The 26,479-nt window shown below is 42.9% G+C and overlaps 1 protein-coding gene and 1 non-coding gene across 2 annotated transcripts in view; one reads left to right on the top strand and one right to left on the bottom strand.

Annotated features, from left to right (window-relative positions):
- The window catches only part of ARHGAP31 (Rho GTPase activating protein 31), a 99,105-nt gene that overhangs the window by 52,712 nt on the left and 19,914 nt on the right, over positions 1–26,479 (top strand). The window contains 6 exon segments of the mRNA XM_034658957.1: positions 6,774–6,876; positions 9,080–9,224; positions 18,020–18,102; positions 19,054–19,161; positions 19,819–19,961; positions 25,590–25,788. Coding sequence (XP_034514848.1) covers positions 6,774–6,876; positions 9,080–9,224; positions 18,020–18,102; positions 19,054–19,161; positions 19,819–19,961; positions 25,590–25,788 — 781 coding nt within the window.
- Positions 24,603–24,739, bottom strand: LOC117795548. The gene has a single exon (XR_004619604.1). It is a non-coding gene; the product is annotated as a small nucleolar RNA SNORA42/SNORA80 family (small nucleolar RNA).

Raw genomic sequence — 26,479 nt, forward strand, 5'->3', positions numbered from 1 at the left:
GATTTGCAAATATTTTTTTCCATTCTGTAGGTTGTCTTTTCACTTGTTGATTATTTCTTTTGCTGTGCAGAAGCTTTTTAGCTTTATAAAGTCCAACTGGTTTATTTTTGACTTATATTGTTTGTGCTTTATGAATCATCTCCAAAAACTCATTGCTAAGATACATGTCAAGGAGCTTTCCCCCTATGTTTTCTTCTAAGAGTTTCAGGTCTTACGTTTAAACTTAATTCATTTCAATTTAGTTTTTCTAAGCAGTGTAAGATAGGGGTCTGGTTTCATTCTTTCACATGTGAGTATCCAATTTTACCAACACCATTTATTGAAGAAACTGTCTTTTCTCTATTAAGTATTCTTGACTCCCTTGTCAAATATTAGTTGACTGTATATACTTGGGTTTATTCTAGTATCTCAATTCTGTTCCATTGATCTGTTTGTCTGTTTTTATGCCAGGACCATACTGTTTTGGTTACTGTAGCTTTACAGTATAGCTTAAAATCGGGAAGTGTTTTTCATTTTTTAATCAACATATATTACTTTGTAACTTTTTCAAGACAAATTTTGAAATTGATATTAACCACTAGGTACTGAATGCCTAAAGCCTGCAATAGTAGAATTTCAGGCATTTGGGTAGTTAAGGGCAAGGACCCAGTCAGCTCTTCTCAAATGGTGTCTCCATATTGGCCACCAACTCATGAGGAGGCTTTTCCTATTCCTCCCCAGGTAGAATACTGTGAAAAAAGCACGGGCTTTGGAGTTTATCTCACCGGGTTTGGGAACATAACTCTGGCATTTACTAGCTGTGTGATGTTGGGCAGCTTACCTAACCTAACAGAATCAACTTTCACATCTTCAAAAATGTAGAATTTCACCTATTTCATGGATTGGCTATGATTATAGAATGGAGAATGCTGTTTTTAGAAAAAACATCTAACGCAGTGTCTGACACATCAGTGTGGGACCCAGATATCCATAGAGCATGGAAAACCCAGCTGGAGAAAAATGACCAATCACCTGTTCAGCAAAACATTTTGAGTGCTTGTGTTTTCAGTGCTATTCTGGATGGATGAGACCCAATACCATCCTCAGTGCCCGCAAGGAGCTCACAACTTAGTGCTGGGTAAGAGTAGGCTTGCAGGAAATATTTGTTAAATTTCATTTTTTGTTGTTGTTAAATTTCATTTTTTATGAAATTTTTTTCCTTATAGTTCAAAACTCAAAAGTATAAAAGAATATTTAATGAGAAGTCTTCCTCTTACAGCCCTAGCCCACCCTCTAGGCCCTTCTCATGTAGGCAGCTAAACTTACGACTTCCTAATGTGTCCTTCCATAAATATTTAATGCATATACAAGTGAATTGCATGTCTATTCTTCTATCCTCTCTTTTTAAAGAACAGATGCTAGCATACTGTCATGCTTGTCTGCACCTTGTTCTTTTTGCTCGACAATATACCTTGGAGACCACTCTATATCTGTACATGAAAGTTTTCTCATTCTTTTACTATCTATGTAGTATTTCACTGCATGGATGTTCTATATTTATATAAGCAGCTTCCTATTGATGGACAATCTTGTGCTGTTACAAAAATTGCTGCAATGAAATAAGCTTGCCTATATGGAAATATCCAGAATTGAGGTAATGAAAATGTTCTGAAATATGATGGTGGCTTAACTCTGTAATATACTCAAAACCACTTAACTATATGCTTTGAAAGGGTGAGTTTTACAGCATTTGAAATATATCGGAATATTTTAAAGATTAAAAAAAAAAACTTTCCTCTAAGGAAAACATGCCAAAGCCAGAATATATTTAATTTTTTTCCCCTGGAAAATTAGAAAGCAGTTAATTTGCTTTTTTGAAGAACAGAGAACATTATACTTCTTAAAATTAATACCACACAGGTGTGCCTGGGTGGCTCAGTAGGTTGAGCCTATGACTCTTGGTTTTGGCTCAGGTCGTGATCTCAAGGTCGTGAGATCAAGCCCCCGTTGGCTCCATGGTCAGGGCTGAGTCTGCTTGAGATTCGGTGCCTCGGCCCCTCCCCACCCCCTATGCTGTCTTTCTCTCTTTCAAATAAATAAATAAAATCTTTAAAAAAAATAAAATCAATACCACACATTTTCTAACTTTCCTTTAACTCTGCACTAGGCCAGAAGGAAGAGAATAGAAAGAAGTTACGAGAGAATTAGAGGGGAAATGGGGGTGGGAACCTGTAGGCAAGCTGAGACTCACAGAGGCTAGAGAGGGAGCATGGGACAAAAAGCCTGAGTTGCAGGACAGAAAGGGTGAGACAGAAAGAAAGAGCAGGATCTAGCAGAGAGAGAAGTGTCTGGGAGCTGCCGGGACTGCTCTTAGATTCCCCCTGGGGTGGGGGGACGTTCTCTGCTGATCGCCAAGAATAATGGAAAAGTAATTGAATTCTTTACTTCACCTCATGAAAAAAGGCCGTAGGATCATCTCATTCACAGCATAGCAATGCTGCTTAAGGACCTCACCCTCTGCCCTACGCACAGCGGCAGATTCTCAGAGAATTTCTTCCCTGTGCAGGGGCTTGTTCCCTTACTCTTTTACCCTTCTCCCGCAAGTATGAATTCTTCTTCACCTGCCCGTAGCCCTTAGTCCTTTCTAGCACCTCAGTCAAGATGATGAAAATATCCTTCATTCCCGGAAGTTTCCCCGGCCCTTCCCAATTCCTACCTCCTGCCTCTCCCTTGCTTTCTCCTACGATAAATTAGTGTGCATTTGCTAATATAAATGGAAGTGTACAGTGTGTACTCTTTTATGGTCTGGCTTCTATCACCTATCTGCTATATCATTCTTTTTTATGACTGAGCAGGATTCCGCTGTGTGTCTACACCATTAGACTTTCAAGATTAGGAATGCAGGACCCAGAGAGGGGATGAAATCTGGTTAGTAGATCCAAACAAAAATCCAGAACAGGGAGGAAAGAGGACCATGTTTTCCTAAAACCCAAATGCACCTTGCACTACGAAATCATATGGCTGCCATGAGCACATCAGTAACCAAGTAAAATTGTGCTTGTTCCAATCTCTGTCTGCAGGTCTGATCAGGTCCTGGCCACAAAGGGAACTGGGGCAGCTTAGCAGATATTACTCCCGGGGGGACTCAGAGAAATGATTTAACTGCTGGCCTTTTCTGCACTAAACCCTTGAAGAGGTTAGGAATTGAGGAAAGAGGTAGTGCCCCATCTTATTTAGAAGTATAAAATGTCTTTTAGTTGTACCAGATTGGATCAAATGAAACAAAGGACTTTAAAAGATTGTGTCAACTGTAGGGCATAAATCAAAGGCAGAGTTTTCTTTTCCATCAGAAATTACTTCAAGATTATTTTGTGCTCAGATTAAAATTTAACATTTGAGATTGCTGATCCAGGAAAAACAAAACAAACAGGGTCTTCGAGAACCTTCAGTGAAAACAGTTCAAAGAAGTTAAAACATTATGTCACAATCAGCAACTGCGTGGACCTCTGGAGGAGGAGACTTCGAGTTCTTTGGGTCCGTGATAAATCCTACAGAGCTAGCTCTGTGACCACGACCTCTAGCATCACTCCTTCCCATGCCCAAAGTGACGGTGAAAGTTTTCTTTCTATCTATCACCATTCAGCTATTTGGTGGCAAATTTCTACCCTGTCCAGAATCCTAAGGCGTCCCCAATTTGGGTGGACCCCAGGGACAACAGTCTAAAGAAATCTGAGACTCTGAGACTAAACTCTTAGTAGCCCCTGCAGCACCACGCACCAGTATTACCGTTAGACCCTTGCTGCCCTAAGTGTGGTCGGCAGGTGGGCAGTGTTCCTGTCATCTGGAAATTTCTTAAAAATGCAAATTCTTGACACTCTTCCCCCATTGGAACCCACATGTTAACAAGATCCCAATGGTTTGTGTCATTAAAAAGTATGAGAAGCTCATGTCGAGACTAGTGGTTCTTCAACCTTGGCACGTATCAGAATCTCCTGGAGGCAGCCACTGCTGGTGCACCTGCCCGGGGGGGATGCAGTCTGAGAGCCGCTGCTCTGGCCCTAGAGCTAGATGATTACAGAGATTAAGTGGATCCTATCCCGTTTGCTGAGTATGCTGGAGAATAACCACGTCTTCCAACTCAGCCTGAGACAAGAGTCCAGGAAAGCTAAAACTCCTCAGGGGCTGGGACCATGGCCTCCTCCCCTGAGTTGTTTTAATATTGACTCTTGTTTAAACAGAGCTGTGGACGAAAGGTTCTAGGGCCTCTGTATCAAAGCCAGAGTAAATTTATGGCAGAGGCTCCATCCGGGAATGTGTTTTCTCCACCTTTAAAACAAACAGACCCGCGGTGCTACAGCAGAGAGCTATGGTCCTGGGAGGGCCCTACCTGGGAATGGGGTAGGACGGGTTGGTGACCCTGCACCACCCCTTCTGTAGAGTGTCTTATAAAGCCCCTTCAAGTTCAGGGCTTTTGTCTTGAGTCCTTCTAGGAATGCCCAGAGCTCTAAAGTCCACTTGTGCCCTACATGGCCCAAGGTCCATATACCTTGGTACAGAGACACACTGTGGAACAAACCAAGGCCAACCATAGCCCTGGGACTCTAACTCAAAGTCTGTACACTGTTGGATCCTGCAGCCTTTGTGTTATGAAGACACACCTAAATGCATAGAAAAGAGACTTTAGACAAGCAGAATTATCTTCAAGTAGAAATATTTAACGAAAAAGGACACAAAAGCCGTTCCAAATAGTAGAGATGAGTGTCAGCTGGTAAGAGGTTGATCCACTCTACCCTCATCACCCATTGGATGGGAGGAGGCAAATTATTTTCGCCAAGATTACATCTCACGAATTTTGAATTTATTTCATAAATAGGGTTCAAACAGAAATAATAACTGTCATTGTAGAATGCTTATTATATGTCAGGATCTGTGCTAAATGTTTATAGGCATCACTTCAATCCTAAGTATGAGGTAATATCACCATTATTCTCATTATACAGATAGAGAAACTGAGAAACAGAATTATGACATATGTATTTTGCTCAAGGTTACAAAGGCAGTTTGATATCCAAACCTGTGTTCTCAACCGTAGAACAAATGTGGCAGGTTACAAAAACAACAGCTTGGTGTGGTAGGGAAAGAGGTGGCCGCGCTCTGCTCCCAACCGGTATTCCCTCATAGTGAGCCGTACTACCATGCAGCTCTCTGCTCTCAGTATTTCCAATCCCTCCCAAGTCCATTCCCTGCCCGCTTTCTACCTGGAGTAACTAAGAACTTCTTCCCCAGTTCTGGTCATGAGAGACAGACCAAAACATGGACGTGTCCTGGGGGGGAATGGTCCTGGGGGTGCACGGCCTTTGAAAGATGGGTGGAATACTTGAAGTAGGAAGAATTTGACTGAGCATCCAAAGTTACAGTTAGTAGTTGAAAGAAATGGTGGGGGAATTGTTTAGAGAATGTTGTAATAGGGACTCCGGGAAGAGTGTTGTGTCTAAATACCTGGTGTCTACTTACTAAAAGCCCAGCCCAACTTGGAATCATGTGCAGGCACCATCAGGTACATTAAGCATCCATGGACTGGCATTGCTCTAAGCCTAAGGCATTCATGGATTGGGTATATTTTGGGGGAGGGAGCACAGTGCTAACCCAAGCACTAGCTCATGGAGTTCCTACACCCCACCACCTCCACAACGGAAGACTTCGGTGCCCAAGGCTTTGCTAGCTCCATAAAAAACCACCATCCAGAGCACTCTCATGGAGGGACCTCAGGTGGATCTGTCCAGGGACCAAAGCAGCAAGTAACTTGCTGCTCTCTCCGTACCATCCAAAAGGCCTGCAGCTGCCATTCTCTGGCACTGAGCTGGCTGGGCCAATCAGGGTCAGCCTTGAGGAGAGGTTGGCATATCCAGACTTTTCTACCTGGGCACTGAACTTCTGGAGTGGCAGGAATTCAAAAGGCCATGTTGGTTCCTTTTATGTGGTCCATTCAATCAGTGACTGGTTTGACCCATTCAGAGGTGTCCGTGGAGGGTGGTTCTCCACCACCACCACACCTTTAATCACCTTTAACATTCTAGCAGACATCTTCACTCTCTTTTCCTTTGCACCTTTTTTAACATAGCTAAATTCACAGTGTATATTTGAATTTGTGTCTTGTTTTTCTTTTACCAACTTACGAGCATTTTCCGTATAAATTAGGGAATTAATTAATTAAGTGTATTAATTACTTTTCATAAGCAACAAATAATCTTGAGTGAGGTAAGTAAATTTATCCGCACCCTTGGTTTCTTCATGTGTAGAATCGACAACTGGATCATCCAACAGTCACCTGGAAAGCTTTTAAAACACAGATTGCTGGGCCCCACCTCCAGAATTTCTGATTCAGTGGGTCTGGAGTAGGGCCTGGGAATTTGCACTCCCAACAAGTTCCCAGGAGATGCTGAGGCTGCTAGTCAGAAGACCACACTTGGAGTACCAGTGAAATGAGGAGATCGAGTTGTGGGATTTCCAAGGTCACTGCTGGTTTCAAAATCTAAGTGTTTGCATATTTTTCAAATTCTTTGAAAAAACCCAACCAACTTTTAAAACACATGACTTTTCTAAACTTTAACAAAACCTCATGATTTTTTTTAAATACAAAAGAATATCATCTACATTTAAAACTAATTGTTTCCACTTGTAACTCATATGCATTCCATACTTGCTTCTCTTTGAAGCTACCTGGATTTTTAAAATAATATTTTTAAAGGACAGTTAGACTTATATCTAATACTTTATTGTTTTTCTTTACATAGTTCCATATGTATTGAAAAGCTGTGCAGAATTTATAGAGACTCACGGCATTGTGGATGGAATTTATCGGCTTTCAGGAGTCACCTCAAATATACAAAGGCTGAGGTAAGCTGAAAGAATAGCCCCCAAAAGAATTTTCCTGCAATCCTTCCTCTGTGCATACCTCTGTCTGCCTGGATTGAGAGTATGAAAAACCTGAAGGGGTTGAGGGAAGGGTGGCAGAGCAGATCAAGCATGATGTTTTCAGATGCCTAACTGTTCTTAATCTAATCAGGAAATCCTCTAGTCTGATGTAATTCTTTCCAACAAAAGCTGCTGAGGGTTTTTAATCTGTTTCTTTGTCTTGTACCAGGTTTATCCTTCTAAGGTGGATTCAGTTGAACTCAAATGATTTAAATCACAGGTTGGAACAACATGATTCATTATCATTCCCTTGCCTGCCCAGAGCTCAGTTAGGTCCCCATTCAGAACTTGGAGATGATGTGAGGTTTTCTGTGGGCCCACCCTCAACATTTGATAGTTCACTTGGACAGGAAATAAAAAATCTGCATGATCTTGCATTTCTCTCAATGAGGTTGATGTTTTAAAAATTATGGGTAGATGAACTCTTTCCAATTCTACAGATTTATCCTAAGTAAGTCTGAAATATATCCTAGAATTTTTAGGAAGAAATTTCTATCCCATTGAATTAAGAGTACAATAACCTTCACACAAAACACAGATATGTATGTGTATGTTTTATATGTATTATATATATATATCATAAAGGGAGTAAATATATAGTATATTTACAGAGTTTTATCAGGTGTTATTTTTATATATTTCTATGTTTAATTATAAGTGTAGACTTTTAAAACAATAAAAACATTCATGTTACCAGATTAGTCCATTAAGTTTAATAGTTTGTCCATTAAGTTTAATAGATTGTCCAGTTAATTTTCTTCTCTCTTCTTCCTCTGATTTGGTTTTCTGCCCCTCGTCCTCCCATCACAATTGTAATGACAGTCTACAGAAGGAATAAGACATCCTTTTTACTCCTGGAGAAGTGGTGGCTGTTGAAAACAAATTGCTTTGTTACAACATCGATTTTAACAGCTCTACGTACTTACATACGTACTTACATACACTAATTTACCAGTGTGACGTTTTTTAGAGTTTCAACAGCTAATAATTTTCAATGTTTTACCCTTAGCTCGGAAGTAGACTACACAGTAGTTGGTATGGGGGGAGAACCCTTGGGCAATAGCCAGAATCTTTTTTCATTAAAGGACTGACCTTAGCCTCCGCCGGGAAATTTTGGCTACATAAACGGATAAGGTCCAAATTTGTTCTTGTTCAGCTCTTCTGCTCTCTTAAAAACAAAAACACAAAAACACACACAAAAAAACAAAAAACAAGCCCGTGAATTTATAAGGCCCTGCAAGGTTTTCTTTTCAGGGCCCCACCCAGCTCCTTTCAGGTTCAGACAGCATCAGGGATTTCCCCACCCTTTGTTAAAGGGCCAGAACCAGGTGACAGGAAGCCGGGCAGGGGGCTGTTTTGAAATGCTGGCTCCGAGAGAGTCCCGAGACTCCCGTTGAGTTTGCCACTCTGCGGCTGACCAAATGAATTCTCTAACTTCTCCTCTATATGAAAACTCCAATTTGTCATTTTTTAAAAGGTTTTTAACTTGTAAGTAAATTTTATTTGAAGCAGTGTACTCACATCACCTTGGTCAAGAAATGTTTTTTAATTAGAAACAAGGCCTGGAATCTGATGTTGTTCCCAAACACCTCACCATACACTGTTTACAAGAAGATATTTCTACTCTCATCTATCCTGTGGGAGTCACTATCAGGCAGCCTACAAGGGTTTGAGTCTCCAGATAAAACAAGTTTGTTGACATGAGTATATGGAGATGAATGATAACAATCTGACTCGCCCTGGTTTTGGTCTCTCCTCCAAGGAAGAGAAGTTCATTTGGAACAGTGTTTTGGAAGAACTGAAACCTCAACAGCCTTTTTTGGCAAATTGCTTTCGTATTTCCCCACTGTACATAACTGAAACTGGGACATAATGCCCCGAGAAATCCATTTGTAAATGGGCGTGATGTCTTTCGAATGACAGCAGCTTTCGCAGAGAAGATCCAGACCTGAAGTGGAAGTCTTCCCAGAGCTTCCTTGTGCCTGGAAGAGAAGGTCATTTTGATCAAGGTCAAAAATAGAGTCAGATCAGCAGTTTAGGGTCTTTTTACCCCCAAGCAGCCAAGTGGTTGCCGACACCAAGCACATGCTCTCAGGATTGTTACGTCTCGTCTGTGTTGTTTCAGGCAAGAGTTTGGCTCAGATCAATGTCCAGATCTGACAAGGGAAGTGTACCTCCAGGACATCCACTGTGTGGGCTCGCTCTGCAAGCTCTACTTTAGGGAGCTGCCCAACCCCCTCCTGACTTATGAGCTCTATGAGAAATTCACGGTGAGTGTTTGGATTTCCATTATGGTTATTGGGTGGGACTACTGGATGGGCCAAGGAGAGTTTCAACAATAAAATAACAATAATAAAACTCAACAGATGGTTGACATTATCTTAGCCAGGTAATGGAAGTAGGATGCTAGAGTGAGGAAAAAAAGGTAGTGGGTCCATTGGCTAAATTTTTCCTTTCTTAGATTTTCAGAATCATGTTTATTTGTTTCAAGAACTGGATTAGAATGATCTCTGTGCTTACTTAACCAAATGTGCCTCATTGTATAGGGGGAAGCTAAGCACCAGAGATGTGAAATGACAGGCCCAAGGTCACACAGCAGGACAGGAACCTAAGACTCCAGATGTACGCCTACTGCTTGTTCATTTTCATCAGGCTTCTCCTTCTGTAGTTCTTTTGGGGGTTGGGGAACAAGGTGGGCAGGCAGAGAATGGAGAGAGAACAAACCCAAGTCAAGGGAGAGATCAGAAAGCTGGAAAGAGGAAAGAATCTGGGCAATGCAGGCAAGAGCAAGGGCAGGCTGGGCCCGTGAGTTGGGTTGGTGGAAGGTGGATGGGCAGAACATCTTATAAGCAGCTCTGTGGTTACCAAGTAGGAGCACCTGTAGGAAAAACAGAAAGGATAAATGCTGACAGGATGTCTGTAGAGACAGTATTAAAAATCTGGCTTGAACGTTTGGCTGCTGGGGTGGAGGTGCAGAGTACGTGGAGAGATGGATTTAACCAAGACTGAAATTCAGCTAATAAAGGGGGGTGAGGAAGATGAGGGTGTATGCAAGAGAGTGACTGAAATAGTTGACCATGGAATTTTGTCTGGATAAGAGGGGAAGTGAGGCTGTAAGGCAGTGAATAACAGTGAAAAATTATTATTGATAGATTATTCATCCCAATGAGGTCAATAGATGGTTAGAGTGGGGTGGGCAGAGGGGATGTTTGCAATTAAGATTATGGAGGAGTTGCAATTATTGATAAAGACCAGATCTAGGCTCTAACATGGGAAGTGATCTTTCTCATGGCTCCTATAATAAACTTATTTTGAACATATAAAAGGTTCTTCAATTCCAAACGATATAGGAATAAGTGGATGCATTTTAAATGTTGGATTTGGACTATTAAAATATATTTAATAGTTTTCAATAATAGAGGGGAACACTCATAATGATAACTGGAAAAGAACAGATGCATAATTGTGTACTAAAATATGATTAAAAAGAAGATGTTCAAAGGATTAATAGCCATTTATTTCAATGATGAGATTATAGTTTTTCCTGCTTTTTTAGACTTTAGCTTTCAAAATCTCATCTACTAAAAAGTACATTAATTTTTTAATGAAGACTATTAGGTCGAAACACAAAAAACTTGGGCCTAGAGGTTGACTACTAGAGAAGCCAACATATACCATCTGATGTGAAGTGTCAGGGGTTTGTGAACCCTGAGAGATCTAAGGGGACCTCGAGATCTAAGGCTGAAAACAAATGAGCCTCTGCTCTGAGTGGCTAAGTCAAAAATAATGGCAGCCTCTAACCATTGAAACCATAGAGGAGTCTTTCCTGGGAACCAGGAGGAAAAGTTATGGGTCTCATGTGAGTCTGCCAGATTATAATCACCATCACCATATGTGATTATTTCCTCACTTTAAAAGTAATCATATTTGGTAAAAGACAGTTTGGAAAATGGAGGAAAGTAGAAAGGAACTTTGTCTCCTCTCTTGAAGACTAAAGACAGCTACCATTAACATGTGGGTAATTCTTTCACTCTTTTATTCCTCACATAGTGTTTTTGTTGTATTTTGTTTTCTCAAATCAAAATAAAATTTTGTTGCAAAAATGAAAGCAATACAGAAAAGTGTAAAGGAGAAAGTATAAATTGCTGGAAATCCCACACCGCAGGCATATCTGCTGCTAACATTTCAGGAGACATCATTACAGATCTCTCCCTTGCCTCTCTCTCTTTCTCAAGCTCTCTCAATCTGTCTCTCTCTTTCTCTCTCCCCACTTTTCCTTCTCAATACTATATGTCGCTGCTTTGGAATGTAACTCAACAATGTGACCATCTTTCCGTGCTAACAGATAGAGAAACATTATTTTTGCAGAGTATTTCCTTATATGTGCAATGAATTTCTGAAGCCAGTTTCCTACTGACGGACATTTTGACTTTTTGTTTCTTAACACTTTGCTTTTATAAAACAACGTGATAATAAATATTTTTGTACATATATCTTTATCCTTTTCTCTGTTTATATCTTTAGGAAAAAATCACAGATTTAGATTTATTGTGTAAAAAACTCTTATTTAAAATTCTATAATGTATTGTCAAATTGTTCTCCAGAGAGATAAGGATGGTCTTTTCCCTACAGCCTCACTAACACTCGGTATTTCTAATTTGTTAAATTATTTGCCAATCTGAATCAACCAAAAATATCTTATTTTTGTTTCATTTTGTGCATAAGACTTTATTGTCTTTTTCTACAGTTTTAATCTTATAATGTAATATAGATGACAGGAGATTAATATTCTTTAATTATACAGAAGTCCATCCTACCTATTAATAAAAAGAAAAAAAAACCCCACATAACAAAAACCATCTGCTAAACAAATGAGCAAAGAGCCTCAACGATTCGTAGAAGAAATATAGTTTTTAAAAAATTATAAATGTACCTGAAACTGATGTAACATCATCTGTAACTACACTTCAATTAAAAAAAAAAGTCAGGTAGAAAGGTTTTTTTTTTGTTTGTTTTGTTTTGTTTTGTTTTTGAGAGAGAGAGACAGAGAGATCCTATGAGAGAGAGAGAGAGCAGGGGGAGGAGTAGAGGGAGAAGCAGGCTCCCCACTGAGCAGAGAGCCTGATGTGGGACTCCATCCCAGGGCTCTTGGATCATGACCTGAGCCAAAGGCAAATGCTTAACTGACTGAGCCACCCAGGCACCCTAAGTAGACAGTTTTGAAATGTAAAAAAAAAAATTTTAATTTAAAAATAAAAATTATAAATATTAGAAAAATATATTTGCATATTAAAGAAACAACTTTTTAACGTTAGTATTTCGTGCTGGCAATCTTGTGGTGACACTGGCTCTTTTATGGTGTTTTGTTATCTTTTTAAAATTTTACTTTCAAATAATCTCTACACCTGGCATGGGATTCGGACTCACAGCCCCCAGATCAAGAGTTGCATGCTCTATGGACTGAGCCAGCAGGTGCTCTTCTCTGGTTTTCTACGTTGGAAATTGTGAATTGGCTGGACACCTCAGAAAGGCATTTGAAATTACTATTGAGAATCCTAAAGTACTCATATTTATAAAATACAGTAACTCCATTTCTAGGACTACATTCTAAGATAATAATCAGATGTGCACACAAGTAATGGACTTCTAAATGTCTCATTGCGGTATTATAATCCCAAAATGTGGGGAGTACCTATGTGTCTAACAATAAGCGAAATGTTAAATAAATGATAACAAATCTATTATTTTTGATCCTGGGTAGCCATGAAAAGTTGCATTTCTGAAGGGTAGTGATCAGCCACAATGTAACAAAGTTAGATGACAGAAAGCAGTATATGCGACTGACTAGGAAGCAACGCCTGCTCGCCTGCTCGTGTTTGGCGCCGGGAAGACAGGCTGATTGCTTCGTGTATGCTTCACACGTGAGTAGGTTAATAGTTGTTACGTCTGGCTGGTAGGATAGCAAGGGATTATTAATTCCTTCATGTTTCACAATTTAATTTTGAGTACACCTATCAGTTTCCTGTAGCTGCTGTAACAAATCACCACAAATTTAGTGGCTTAAACAACAGAGATTTGATCTCTCCTAGTTCAAGAGCCCAGAGGTCTGAAATCAGTTTCATGGGGTGGAAATCAAGGTGTGAGCAGGGCGGTGCTCCTTCCAGAGACTCCGGTGGTGGGGCGGGGGAGGGGGGCGGCGGTGTGGAAGTGTTGCTCACCTCTTCCAGCTTCCGGTGGCTGCCAGGCACTCATGGCTTGTGGCCACATCACTCCCATCTCTGCCCCTGTGATGGCACTGTCCTCTCCTCTTGGTCTGTGTCAGATCTCCCTCTGCCTCCCTCTTATAAGGATAGCCATGATTGCATTTAGGGCCCATCCGGTTAATCCAGGATCATCTCATCTCAAAACCTTTAATTGAATCACATCTGCCAAGACTCCTTCCCCAAATAAAGTAACATTCAGGTTCCAGGGATTTGGGCCTGATATCTGGAGCAATTTTCAGCCTACTATATTACATTTTAATTTTATCAGAAAGAAAAGTTCATTTTAGGAAAAATTCAATTTTGTTCAGATTGATTCAGCTAGAATTTTTACACCCAAAAGAAAAGTTGCTGATTTGGGATTTTTAGAGAAGGCAGTTTAGAGAGGTGTTCAATTTTATACTAAATTTATATTGAAATAACTTCTTTGTGTTATCAGTCTCCCTCATTCAATTGTAAGCTTCCTGGGGACAGAAGCAGTGTTCGTTTTGTTCGTTATTGTGTTTCCTTTCCCTGCTCTCTAGCTGCTGGAAAATGCTTACCTAGTAAAGCCTTTGCTGACAGGTTTGTGTACCCACACACCTCGTTTGAAATATCACTTGGGATGGGCTACTAGTGGGTGGCAGTAGGCAAAAGCAGGCTGGCTGGGAGCTCAAGATTGCTGCAAACCAGGGAGGCGGGGAGCAGTGGCCGGCTGCCCTTGGTTTGCCTAGGACCTATATCCCAGGAAACCCTTAATCTCAGGCAAACCAGGATGACGGGAAATTGCAGATGGGCCAGGTCACGTAATTCTAGCCGGGGCACAGGGCTGCAAGCACCTGACTCCTGGGGTGCCACACGGACCAGGTTCCAGCACTCTCTGCTGACGAAATCCAAAGGCAGAGACATGAGTGGTGGTGAAACAAGAAAGGAATTTATTTCAGTGAGGTCAACACCGGGGAGACCGCGGACTAGTGTCTCCAAGACCGTCTCCAAAGTCCCGAAGATACTTTCCAGGTTTATACAAGGAAAATGTGGGGCAAAGGTGGGTGAGTACATGCAGGTGGGCAGTGAAGGTCAAACAGATCTTTGTCTTGGGGTCAGTCATATGGGGTCTTGCTGGCTCAGGGCAGTCCTTCTGGCTTGAGGAGTGGTTTTATTCCCCTCAGAGGATGCTTTGCCCACAGGGTCTTTTGCCTGAGTTAAGAGATAAGCTGGAAAGAAGAACTTCACTCAAAGTTTGAGGTCAAATGGAGGTAGTTGAAGTTCTCTGTCACAATCAGGCTTGTTCCACGTGTGTGACAAAGATGGAAAGGTATAAGGACTGTCTGGTAGGACACACAGAGTTTGCCTCTGGAGACAACCTCTGACGGTCTGCGGTCGTCAAGAAGACTTTCTTCCATGTATTCCTTTGAATACTTTCATTTTTAAAATGATGTGCATGAATTACTTTTTAGGCTAATAGATTAAAATAATTTACTGAGTTGTAGCTGGGGCACAACTGGAAAGGAGAGGCATGGGTTGTTTGTTCCCACTGGTGACAGGACTGCCCAGGCAGCAGGACTTGAGCTCTAAGGGTGACAGTGGTGTTCAGGTAAACAGATAAAACAAGAGCAAGGGGTCCACCAGAAGGAGAGCGAGTCCAGTCTTGGACCAGGTCCTCAAAGGGCAGGAAGCCGATCTCATTGATACTGATTGGAAGAGAATGAACAGTCACAGATTCATCCTAGGTCTTTTAAGATTTAACTCGTAGCCAGATTAGCTTGGCAAAAGTTGAGTGAAATTCTCTTTCAGGCAAAAAATTGGGGTAGGCAAAGTTTCATCTCCCCTCCCCCAATTCCCTGATGATAGGTTCAGCCAACCTAATAGGGGAACATAGAGCTAAAAACAAGTTTGTAGGACTGGACCCCTCCAGGAGAAACTACAGGATCTAGAGGGCTTCTAATAGGATGGGGAGAGGCTGTGAACAATGAAATAAACAAGAATACCAAATGGGACCTGCAGGCATCAGGGGGAGGACCCGCCCAGCCTCTCAGAACAAAGATGACTAACAGCTTCCTAAAATATCAAAGAAACTTTCCATGAGGGCTATTAAATTGACCTGCACCTTTATTACCCAGACACATTTTTAGAAAAGGGGGGGTACTGTACAAAGTTTGCTGAGAGGAAGAGAGGCTTCCCACCCTTCCCCCTTTGCAGGATAGAACGTGGGAGGGTCCACACTGCATTCCACAGCCCCTCCTTCCTCAGGAGCTTCTCTCCCCTGGCCCCCATTATGAGTTTCTCAGGAAGAAAGCAGGGGTGTCAGGGTTCCTACTCCAGGCCCCATTCTTGTTCCCACCCTCCTCCTCCATATCTCAAAAATTGAGGGTTGTAACAAAGATCATGCTTACGCTGGTTCTGTTCTCAGGCTTGCACCCCCACCTGAAGATTGGGACACCTGTGACCATGACCCTCCTGGTTCCTCATTTCTCCCACCAATGCTTAGGAAGCAAAATCTCAAGTTTTCCAGGCAGAGAATGTTGACAATCTTTTAAAACAGTTGGTGTTCTTGTATGTTTTACTTCAATTAAATTAAAAGGGAAGGGGAGAAGGGAGAGAAGAAAAGGGGGAAAATTGGTGGACAAAGCCCTGGCATGATGTCCCACCTAGATGGAATATAACAAATTCAACAAATATGGAGGGAGTGCCGACTGGGTGCCAGGCACTGCTCTAGGCTCTAGGACTCATCACATCCCTGCACCTGCAGAGCTTACGTCTAGCATGGGAGACTGACAATAAGCAATAGACTAACCAATAAGTATGTGATATCATATCAGTAATGGTGGGGAGGGCTGTGGTAAACAATGGAGACAAGTAAGGGAGTCAGGAAGTCCAGGCTAGGCAGCCCTTAGGACTTCTTCTCTAAGTTAGAGCAGAACAGACCCAGCACGTGTGGCCTAGGATAGGGCCTGGCATAACAGAAAGTGCCCAGTACATTTCCTTCTACTTTTCTGCACCTAAAAACTCTCATTACTGAGGGTATGAGCTTCAGCCTTTACACACAAGCAAAAAATGACTGCGGAAGCCTGAGCAGAGGTGAACCATATGAGAAAACCACACCACACTAGGACCTTCTTTCTGGCTGTATTGCAGGCAGTGGTGGCATCTATCAAAGAATGTATTCTTGATTTTACTTTTCCTTATATACAAATGGAAAGCAAGTTTCTGGCACTGGGAGGAAATTCAAGACCGTGTAAGGCACATATGCCTGTGAACTCAAGGTCGTAAAGATTGACATGAGCTCAGGAGCTCTCTTTAAAGTGTGTCTTGATCTAGGTGGGATTACATGGGTGTGTGCATATGAAAGAATGCATGGGGCTCTAGCTTAAGATTGGTGTATTTTTAATGTACGTAAAGCATACCTCAGTAAAAAAAGAAAGATGTGATTACCATTGACCTTGCACTTAGGTACTGCTCCCACACTGGCAGTTCTCAAGCACTCCACCACTGCACTGGAAGGGGACCCCTTGAGCCTGGCCACAGGCAAGACAGCTTCTCAGGGCAGGGTACCAGGCATCTGCCCAGGGACATCTACATCATGCAGAAGTTTTGGGCAAGCCTGTGATTGCACTGCCTTTACGAATGCCCTTGGCTCTCCTTGAGGGCCCTGGGCAGGTGGGAGTGATGCAGGCTGGCTGGGTCCTCGGACCCAGAGTCGGGGGTCCCACAGGACCAGCCAAGAGGGTCCTTGGCTTGTCACAGGATGGAAGTCAAAATGCAAGCCAAGAAGAAGTGAGAATAGAGTTTATTGAAGACAGAGAGAGAGTAGATATGGACAGAGCATTTTCCAGAAGACTTAGAAAGCAGAAAAGAGTGAGTCTCATCTTTACGTGGGGCCTGGGGTTTTTATTGAGGATGGTGGTTTGGTACACGTGTCCTCTCAGTAATCCAGGAACAAAGACTCCATAAGTCCCTTATGCCCTGGAGGAGGGGGTCTTGATGAGTCAGTGGTCTTGGAAACTGGTCATGACAACTCCACCAGGTCCCTCCTTACATGTCATTGTGCTGGAAGACTCCAAAGAGATCATTAACTTCTCTCCTTTTGCAAGGAGAACGTATGTTATCTGTTCTGTAAGGCCTGTGTAAGGCGAGGGGCGTAGGTCCTAGCAAGAACAGAAGCAGGAAAAGGAGCAAAAAGAAAAAGAAAAACAAACAGCTTTTTTTCCATGGGGTCCCTTTGGTTTCCCTGCTTCAGGAGAACAAATAGCCACACAGGAAACAACCAGAGAGCACATCCAGGCGAGACCATCAGGTCCCAGAGACAAAGTTCTTACCCTGCTGAGAAGGCTCACCTTCCCTGCTTCCTCACATCAGCATCTATGACAGTAGATGAGCCGCTGAGTAGTGAGGTCATGGAATAGTGTCAGGTCAGGTAGGGAGTAGCTGTTTGCCCCCAAGAAGACAGCTGGCTGAGTAGACATAGAGCCACCCATCATCTCCGTCTCTCTGTCTCTGTATCTCTCCCGGTGTGAATCTCTGTCACTCTCTGCCACTACCACACACCCAAGATTCTACACCTTTGTCAGATACCTAACGACCTTCTGAGGACACACACAGACCTGAACAATCCACATGTCACCGTGTGCACTCATTGTAGACACTTCGCATCACGAACCCTCGGATTTTAGTTGTTGGTTTTTACTAGAAAAGCATGCCTCTTGGAAGGATGATCTGTAGGCCTGGTTGGAAGGCTGGTGTACCAGAAACCTAAATAAAGCCAGGAGACACGGTGGGTGTCCTCCCCCTCAAGTACTCACTGGGCTACTTCATGTTCTTCTCCACAGGCGGCAGTGTCGCATTGCCCGGAAGAAGGCCAACTGGCCCGAATCCAAAATGTTATTCAGGAACTTCCCCCATCCCATTATAGGTAAGATTCCTTGGTAATGGATGTCTACAGCCTCTCAAGGTGGTATAATACCAGAGATGCAGGCTGGTGTCATAAAAGGGAACAAGTTCAGTGGACAGTGACTCTCCTGTGGCATTTTGAGGTGGGTGAACAGGTCAACTTTTATCAGAGTGCGTTGGTGCCTGCCCAGAGACATTGGCAGGAAGGGGAGGCCCATGTCCTATTTACTTGTGGGGCCCTCCTCAGAGTCTCACTGGAAGTCATTCTGATCACACAAGTCAGCCTCACTGGCTGTGATATCCTAGGTTCTTATCCAGATTCATAGCATAAACAAATTTCTGGAATCCAGGACGGTTTTTAAATAGGATTTGGCTGTAGTTCTTGAGCTTTTAGTTGACTGATCTCTCTATTTGCTCATCAGTACCATCCCCCACATCATCCCATCCTTCCATTTTTTCCTCACAGTTTAGCCCCTCATCTTCCCACCTTTCCCAGGTTTTCTAAGCCTTTTTTTTTAACAAGGGGAAAGATTTTGATGTGGTATAAGAAAGAACTTCCTACGGTAACAGATGTCATTCATCCATGAGATGAGCTCTCTAACTAACAAGGACCAAGTTACCCATAGCTGGGAGAATTCCAGAAAGAGCTGAGATAAGAACCGGTTTCAAGATTGTGGGCAGCAATGGTGGCCTGGGTAAAAGGAGGCCCAGGGAGCTGTCTATGGTTCTCCAACAGCCTCGGCTGACTTCTGACAAAAGCATACCCCTTCTCCACCCTGGGCCAGTGTGCCTAGAGCCAAGAAGATTATTTCCATCAATCTTGATAGCTTCCTGATATTCCTCCAAAATTCATGAGATAGAAATATTTAGACTCTCTTAAATCCAAACTTAGAAATTATCTCCAGATGTCAGGCTTTACACAGGCAATGAAGTTTCTAACTTTGTTTAAAAAAAAAAAAATGAACCATTACAGGACCTTGGAATACCTGATTCGACACCTGGCCCACATTGCCTCCTTCAGCAGCAAGACCAACATGCATGCCAGGAACCTGGCCCTGGTGTGGGCACCAAACCTGCTCAGGTAACCACCACACCCTCACCCTCTTACCACCCCATGGGCTCAAAGCAGCCCACCAACTGAAACGAAGACTGGATTCTTCAAAACTGAAGCCCCTTGAAGACAAACCTGTAGCTAAGTGGTTATTTGTAACACATGTAAATTAAGACGATTTTAATAGCCTGAGCTCTTTGTCTGCTATCCTGGCAACTCTGGGTTCCAAAGGCGTTTTCTTGTTACAACCAGCATGTGGCTAAAGTTACAGGTCTATATGTTATAATTTCTTGAAAAGGCCTTTCTTGTCTTTAAGGCTCATTGGCTTTTGTTGGTTTTGGTGGGGTCACTGCTTCATAGGACTTCCTAAATGATGGCCTGACCCACAGAACAATTGGGTGGGGGTGGAAAGAAATCCGATGCAGAAATAATCAATTCCTGTATATTTACAAATACGGTGTTTATAGTCTAGCAATGTATGGTACCTGGTAACTGTTTTCCAAATTTGTTCAGTGTGTTGGGCTTCACAGCCTTTGGAGAGTCCTTTCAATAGGTCTTAAATAGTTCAAATATTCTAGAGGTTAACAAACTGTATACATTTAGGAAATGGGGCTTGTACTGGCTCTCCCGACTGCTTTCCGTTGGGGGGTGGACTCACTCACTGAATGTGTTTCATCCATGATTTAGGTCCAAAGAAATCGAAGCTACTGGTTGCAATGGAGACGCGGCTTTCCTTGCAGTTCGGGTCCAGCAGGTGGTGATTGAGTTCATATTGAATCATGTGGATCAAATCTTTAACAACGGCACACCTGCATCCTTGGAGAACAACGGTAATGGCTTCTCCTGGCATACTCCCCACCAGGCCATCCTTCTTCTTTGCCTTACTCACGGGGCCCAAGAAGAAGTTAGGGTGGGCTTGCTTCTAGCTCTGAGTGTTGGCTGTGTGCGTGTGGGCTGACTGCTCCATGCATCAGCGTCTGGGGATCGTGCATACATGTACATTGGGCTGTGTGCAGCAAGACGCGTTCGTGGGTGGCCGTAGCGTGTTTCTGAGCAGTTGCACACATGACCTATCCCTTGAATGCAGAGTTCTGCCGTGGAATAATCTATTGGTTTTAGTGAGTTATTTAACTTCCTGGATTATTATCTACAGGTAACATTCCTCCCTCACCTTTACTGTCATTGTGGTATTTCAGAAGACCCTTACATCTTCCTCTTGGAGTTTTCTGTGAATGTGCTAAGAGGCAGCATGGCCATACGCACATGTATATTCAGAATGTGTTCTCTTCGCAAATGTTTCTAGAGTGCTTGCTTTGTTCTGTCCCGCACCAGGCACTAGGCATACAAAAATGAGTGTGTATTTGTGGGCATGCGTATGCAGAGACTGGTTAGCGCTGAAACCCTGTGTGGCCATGCTGGTGAGAAAGATAGAGCTTTTGAGGCTGGACGGGAGAAGGTGCAAGACTATGATTCCCGGGAGCTCTCATAATGGTATAATGCACGCTGGGAGTGAATTGGTTTCTGTCGCTTGGACTCCTGTGAGCTTAATTTGTAAAAATCAAGAAATCTAGTTGGTCAAGAAGCCTTGTAAGTATCACTTGTGTGAGTTTTCCAACCTTGACATACGTCACAATCACCTGGAGGGCTGTTCAAACACAGATTACTGGACCTAATCCCCAGAACTTCTGATTCGGTATGTCTGGAATGCTGCTGAGAATTTGTATTTCTAATGGGTTTTCAGGTGATGTTGCTGCTGCTGGTCAGGGTCCACACTTGGAGAACCAGTGGTGTATGAGAACTCTATCTGCAAAATATTTGTGTTAGCTGATTAAAGCATTCTTTTCTAGTTTAGCTAATGTAGTTGGAAAAACAAGCATAACCATCAGAATAATCAATTGCAGTTAACATCCAATTCTGATTCCCAGTATAATTGTTCCCACCCCTACCCTGTCCTCTGTGTGGTTTGTAACCTTCCTTTGAAAAAAATTTTTATTGAAATAAAATTCACATAGCATAAAATTCACCATTTTAATCATTTTAAAGTATACAGTTCAGTGGCTTTTCGTGTAGTCACAGAATTGTGCAACCATCACCACCATCTAATTTCAGAACATTGCATCACTCCAGAAAGAAACCCCATACACATGAAACAGTCTCTGCACATTTTGCCCTCCCCCGAGACCCTGGCAGCCACAAAGCTACTTTCTATTTCTAGGGATTTGCCTCTTCTGGACATTTTATATAAATGGAATCATACAACATGTGGGTCTTTTGTGACTGACTTCTTTCACTTAGCACATGTTCCCGGAGTTTGACCCATATTGTTACGTACGTCAGTGTTTCCTCCCTTTTTATGGATGAATAGTATATCTTCTGTTGAATGCCTATAGTACATTATGTTTATCCATTCGTCAGTTGATGGCCATTTGGGTTGTTTCTACTTTTTGGTTATTAAGAATAATGCTGCTGTGAATACAGGTTTTTGTGTGAACACACGTTTTCGATTCTCTTTGTTATATACTTAGGAGTGCCTAATGTTTCTTTTATCTTTATTTTAACCTTCCCACTATAGATGTATTTTTTATCGTAAGCTATGTAAATCCTTTTGGAAATAGGTGAGAAGATGCATGCATTCATTCATCCCTTTGAATCAACCAGTAGATTACTGGGGACTTATTCTATGCCAGGAACGATTGCAGGCACTCCCTGTATATGATCTTGTGGACTTTTCACAATCAGAAAGTTGTTATTGACCTTATTTTATACGCAAAGAACCAGAGAACCAGAAAAGCTTAGCAACTGCCCAAGGCCATACAACTAGTAACTTTGACACTGAATGTTGAATCTAATTTTTCAGCCCATTGCTCTTTCCTTAACTCTATGCTGCCTCTATGAAGGGAAAAAAACAGGAAAATAGGCCGATAAACCGTTGTGGAGAAGTAATGACTTTTGGGAAATGTTCTTCTCAACAGCAGATCCTGTCCATGACTATTAGTGTTAAAGCTGTTCTGATTCCAGCCTGGAAATGCCTGTTCTCTTTGTGACCATTGCCTTAATCATCTTTTGTACTGTATACTAAAATCCAAATTACTCATGAGTCTCTAACTCTTGATTGCCTCTAATACTTATTATACAATGCAGTTCATTTAAATGTTCCTGTCATGAATTCGTATTGACTTTGGTAAGATAGCATTGTTAATGTTTACACAAAATGGAAGAAGCCATACCCTTTGGAATTTAAGATTTGGAAATAGGGCTTTATTTCAAATTGGAAAGATTTTAGTAGTCATAGAGTCCAATACTTTTGTTTAATAAATCAGATCAATGAGGCCAGAGAGAATGTGATGTACCCAAGATTCATTAAAACATAAATATGCGGGGCGCCTGCGTGGCGCAGTCATTAGGCGCCTGCCTTCGGTTCAGGTCATGATCCCAGGGTCCTGAGATTGAGCCCCTCATCGGGCTCCCTGCTTGGCGGGGGGCCTGCTTCTCCCTCTCCCTCTGCCTGCTGCTCCCCTGCTTGTGCTCATGCTCTCTGTCAAATAAATAAAAATAAAATCTTTTAAACAAAACATAAATATGCATTGAGCAACTTCTAGGTGCCAGGAACTATTCTACACACTGTGGACACATCAGTGTGCAAAATGGCAAAGATCCTGCCCTGCAGAGAGCTATGGTCTAGTTGGGAAGGCAAGCAATATACAAGATTACAAATAAATAGATTATCACTTCAAAGACACGAAACAGCATGAGGGAAACACAGCAGGTTAATGCAACGGTCAGTGATTTGGTGTTGTTGTTTTGGTACAGAACGGCCATGGTCTCTGAAGAAGTGATCTTTGAACTGAGACCTTATGACAAAAGGAACCAGTCATGTGAGGATCTAGGGGACGAATGTTCCAAATACAGAGAATAGAGATTATAAAAGCTCTGAAATGGAAAGGGGCTTGGACTGGTACAGAAAGTAGGCCAGTGTGGCTAGAACCAGTGGGGTCTCCAAAGTGGTGTGCCCAACCCTAGGGGGCACCAAAGACTGAAGTACTGAACCACGGGTGTTGGAAGAAACTATTAGCATTTCTTTTTCGTTTCTTTCTATTGTACATTTTGTAATTTCTATGATTTTGTGTGTTTTCTGTTATATATAACACTAATACAGTGGCATATATGTATAATTTATAATGGGAGTATACATTCAAAAATTTTTACTGTGTATTTTTGTAGACCACTGGGTCAGTGGGCAAAGAGGAGAGGGAAAGCAGATGGAAGGTCCTTGTAGGTCAAGCTAGGAGTTTGGTTTGTTCTCAGCACCATGGGAAAGAATTTGAGGATTTTGAGCAGGGAGTGCAGAGTCCGAGCATTCTGACCATGGTGTGAAGGAGAGATGAAAAGGCATCAAGTCTGGAAGCAGGGAGACCAGTGAAGGAGCAATGGCAGGTGGGCAATCATGGTGGCCTGGACTAACATGTTAGTAGTGGATGGAAGGAAGGTGGCTGGATTTGGGATGCATTTTGGAGGTAAGAGTTATAGGACTTGCTATAGGCTGGATGTGGGGGGAGGTGGAGCATCAGAAAAAGGAATGAATGAAAAATAACTCCCCCAGGTTTCGGCTTACAGCTGGGTGGTCCATGGCGCCATTTACTGACTTGGCCAAGATGGGAGGGGGTAGCAGTTTATTAGTGAAGAGCAGCCATCACAAGCTGTGTTATGAAATGATTGGTAAGTTAGAGATGCCTGTTAAACATCTAAGCAGAGACAATGAGCAGGCCTTAGGACACTGCAGCCTGAAACTAGGGGGAGAGGTAAGTGCTAAACCAGCCGAGCTCTCCTGACTCGGCAGGGTAGATTCCTCCCACTGATCCAGTTGCTCCCAGAATGATTGAAATTTTTAAGTAAATAAATAATTAACAAATCATAAATAATCTAGAATGCAAATATTAAGAATATATAAAATTTAAATAGTTTAACCTCCTTGAGATTAAGTTGGAAAGCTGCGTTAAAGTTGGAAACTTTACTGAAAAGTTTTTAGAATCACGGATTTACTTAATTGCAGTCCTGCTGAAAGACTGCCATGCTCTTCCTCCTGGAAGGACCCCAGTGTCGCACACCGTCTCTGTTTTCTACCAGGCCATTGGTCAGTGGTTTTACTTCCCTCCTCCCAGAGACGGTCATGCTCTGCAAAGAGAAATAATGCCGTCACGGTGCTTTCTGAAAATTAGATGAGTCCTGTACCAAAAAAGATTGCTTTAGTCTCCGTTGGTCCAAGTTATCGTTGAGTCTCTTCACACCTTCTGAAGTTACAGAAAACTGGCAAGAGTGCCAAACACTACACAGAGGCCAACTTAGACCTCCTCTTCTTTTACTTATCAAGGTTTCTCAGTCTTGGCACTATTGACATTTCATACTGGATAGTTCTTTTTTGGTTTTTTTGTTTGTGTGTGTGGTTGGGTTTTTTTTTCCCTTTCCATTTTCCACACTCAACAGCCCTCTTCAGTGCTCACAGCCCACCAGTGAGGAGGTTGGGCAATGGTTCGGGGCTGCCCACTTCTCTGGCATGGGTCCATTGTGAAAGGCCCACAGAGAAGGGCCCGCCATTAGTGCAGCCCCATGCGCTGGTGCCGGCTAGCTCTTGGTGTGGGCTGTGCTGTGCATTGTGGGATAGTTAGCAGCATCCTTGGCCTCTACCCACTAGATGCCAGTAGACTCCCACACAAGCTTATGACAACCAAAAATGTCTCCAGACATTGCCAAGTGTCCCTGGGGAAGGGGGGATGGGGGCTACAAAATTGCCCCAAGTTGAGAACCAATGACTTGGAGAAAAGAGAGGACCCTGGACACCACTGATCTATCATCATCACTCCCATTTCTTAAAACAAAAAATAAAAACAAAAACAAAAAAACCTCCCCAAAACCATAGAAAGAAAAGATTAGCTTGCATACACTTAACACCACTGAGTAGTGAGTAAAAAGCCAGCTATCTTTTAGGAAATAGTATAGGCCATAAACTGTCTTTTCACCGCAGAGGTTAAACCTTAGTGATCTAGGGACAGAACAGGCGCCCACGTTAAACCGCCTTGGAGCGTGTGTTCTGCAGCTGCAGAGAGCGGGAACAGTCTCCTGCCTTGTTCTAGCTGAGCGAGGCTACATCTATGGCTGGGCATACATTCCCACCTGGCCAAAGTACTGGGCAGTAGATGCTCAATAAATGTTTTCCTACGAAGGAAGGAGAGAAGGAAGGAAAAGTACAAGAAGTACAGGTTGCTTCCTGAAGCCCTATGTGCCTGCTGGCTGTCTGGCCATGAGGTTGTCAGTCTCCTATGTGCAGCCTCTGCCCCCAACCCCCAAAGTCCCCAGAAGCCTCCTGTCAGGGGGTCAGGAATGGAGGTGCTGTGGATGGGGAATCTGGCTATACCCAATGCACAGGCCTCCTTCCATGACTGAGCTCTTTTCTTTTTGTATAGAAAACCCGCCCATCACGAAGAGCCTGACCTTGCCAGCCCTCTCCTTGCCCATGAAGCTGGTGAGCCTGGAGGAAGCCCAGGCCCGGAGCCTGGCTACTAACCATCCTGCTCGGAAGGAAAGGAGAGAGAATAGCTTGCCTGAAATTGTCCCTCCCATGGGCACCCTCTTCCACACCGTTCTTGAGTTACCAGACAACAAGTAAGCAGCATGCTCTTAAATTCTGGGGAGGATTTGAATGGAGGGGGACAGAAGAGGTAGTTATATAGTCTCAGCATAGGTTGGGGGTACGGGCTGGGTCTGGATGTAAGGGAATATTCTGGAAGAGAAGGGAGCTGCCTCCACAACTCTCTCTCTCACTGGTGATTGATGTCTTCCCTCCCTGCCCCCAAGTTATCAAGACCAGCTCTCCCATCAGAGATCCCTAAGTACCATGATGGGGGTGGGGCTCGGGCTCATAGGGGTCAAGAGTCATGGCTAAAATCCCTTTCTCCTTAGTTTAGACAAAACATCTTGACATTTTCAGAAGGAAGCTTGCTGAAATAAAAAACTTGACTCCCTCTCACCACCCTCCACCTCCAGGTGACATTATAAAAGCCGTAGAGATGAATGGAGGATAAGCTGACAAGTAGTGCCACTCTAGACTGAGAGCTCTGGGCAGGCAGCACTTGGGGACACATACGCCTGGCTTCCATGCCTCCTTCCATGTCCGTCAGAGCCCCCCTTCCCCTCCAAAACCAAACCGAACATCAATTTTATTCATAGAATATTTTCTTTCTTCATTGCTTCCTCTGTTGTAACCCTGGTCTCCCCACATTCCCCTTCCCTTCTCGGCTTCACACCCTGCTGTAAAAAGTCGGCCGTGATTGAAGCAGGAGTCCCAAACTCTAGG

The sequence above is a fragment of the Ailuropoda melanoleuca genome, chromosome 1 (genome assembly GCF_002007445.2).
Source record: "Ailuropoda melanoleuca isolate Jingjing chromosome 1, ASM200744v2, whole genome shotgun sequence".
Taxonomy (NCBI): domain Eukaryota; kingdom Metazoa; phylum Chordata; class Mammalia; order Carnivora; family Ursidae; genus Ailuropoda; species Ailuropoda melanoleuca.